A 1,025-nucleotide genomic window follows, 5' to 3' on the forward strand; every position below is an offset into this window, starting at 1 on the left:
CACCATGGGCAACACCCCCACCATGGAAAACCCCAACACCATGGGCAACCCCAACACCATGGGCAACACCCCCACCATGGAAAACCCCAACACCATGGGCAACCCCCCCCTCCCCAGGCAACCACCTCAACACAAGCAACACCCCCACCTTGGGGAAACCCCCAACCATGGTGGTGGCCCTTACACTGGTGGTGTAGGTGGCTTCAGGGTCATCTTCCAAGACTCTGGAGAGCCCAAAATCAGACACTTTGCACACCAAGTTGCTGTTCACCAAGATGTTCCGGGCGGCCAGATCCCGATGGACGTAATTCATGTTGGCCAAGTACTTCATGCCGGCAGCGATGCCCCTCAACATCCCCACCAGCTGGATGACACCAAATTCCCCTTCTTTTTCCTGGGAAAAGGGGAGAATCCAGCTTTGGATCTGCTCTAGGACCCATCTTTTGTCCCACCTCTGGTGGTGGGTGTTGGTGGACACGTTGTCACCAGGTGTCACCCACCCTCAGGAACTTATCCAGCGCCCCGTTCTCCATGTACTCTGTGATGATCATGAAGGGCTTGGCTGGGAGAGGAAAGAAAAAGACCCCAAATGGGTAAAAAAAACCCAAACGGAACCCCCAAACCCCCTTCCCCCCAAAAATACCAACCCCAAAATGTCACCACCCCAAACCCAAGAAAAAACAACACCCACCCCCAAATAACCCCTCAAAACCCTTCAAAGAACCCCAACCCCTCCCAAAAAATCAACCCCCCCAAGGAAAAAACCCAAATCCCCAAAATACAAAAAACCCCAAAAGCCCCCAAGTCCCCCCCCAAAAACCTCCAACTCCTCCAAACCTCCCAACGCTCCCCAAAATCCAACCCCAAAAAACTCCCAAATACCCTGAACTCTCCCCAAAAACCCACCTCAATACTCCCCCAAAACAAACAACCCCCCGAACCCCCAACCCCACCCAAAAGCCCAACCCCCCCAAAAAACCCACCCTCAACCCCCCTAACAGCCCCTATTTTCCCCAAAACTCTCC

At 53.9% G+C, this 1,025-nt stretch overlaps 1 protein-coding gene across 1 annotated transcript in view; it reads right to left on the reverse strand.

The window, feature by feature from the left end:
* Nucleotides 1–1,025, reverse strand: part of EPHA2 (EPH receptor A2) — a 10,353-nt gene that overhangs the window by 4,180 nt on the left and 5,148 nt on the right. The window contains exons 11-12 of the mRNA XM_009995778.1: nucleotides 501–562; nucleotides 185–394 (exon numbers count right to left, since the gene is read on the reverse strand). Of these exons, the coding sequence (XP_009994080.1) occupies nucleotides 185–394; nucleotides 501–562 (272 nt within the window). The remainder of the gene's footprint in view (nucleotides 1–184; nucleotides 395–500; nucleotides 563–1,025) is intronic.

Source organism: Chaetura pelagica, unplaced genomic scaffold, assembly GCF_000747805.2.
Source record: "Chaetura pelagica isolate M959 unplaced genomic scaffold, ChaPel_1.0 scaffold234, whole genome shotgun sequence".
NCBI classification, from domain to species: domain Eukaryota; kingdom Metazoa; phylum Chordata; class Aves; order Apodiformes; family Apodidae; genus Chaetura; species Chaetura pelagica.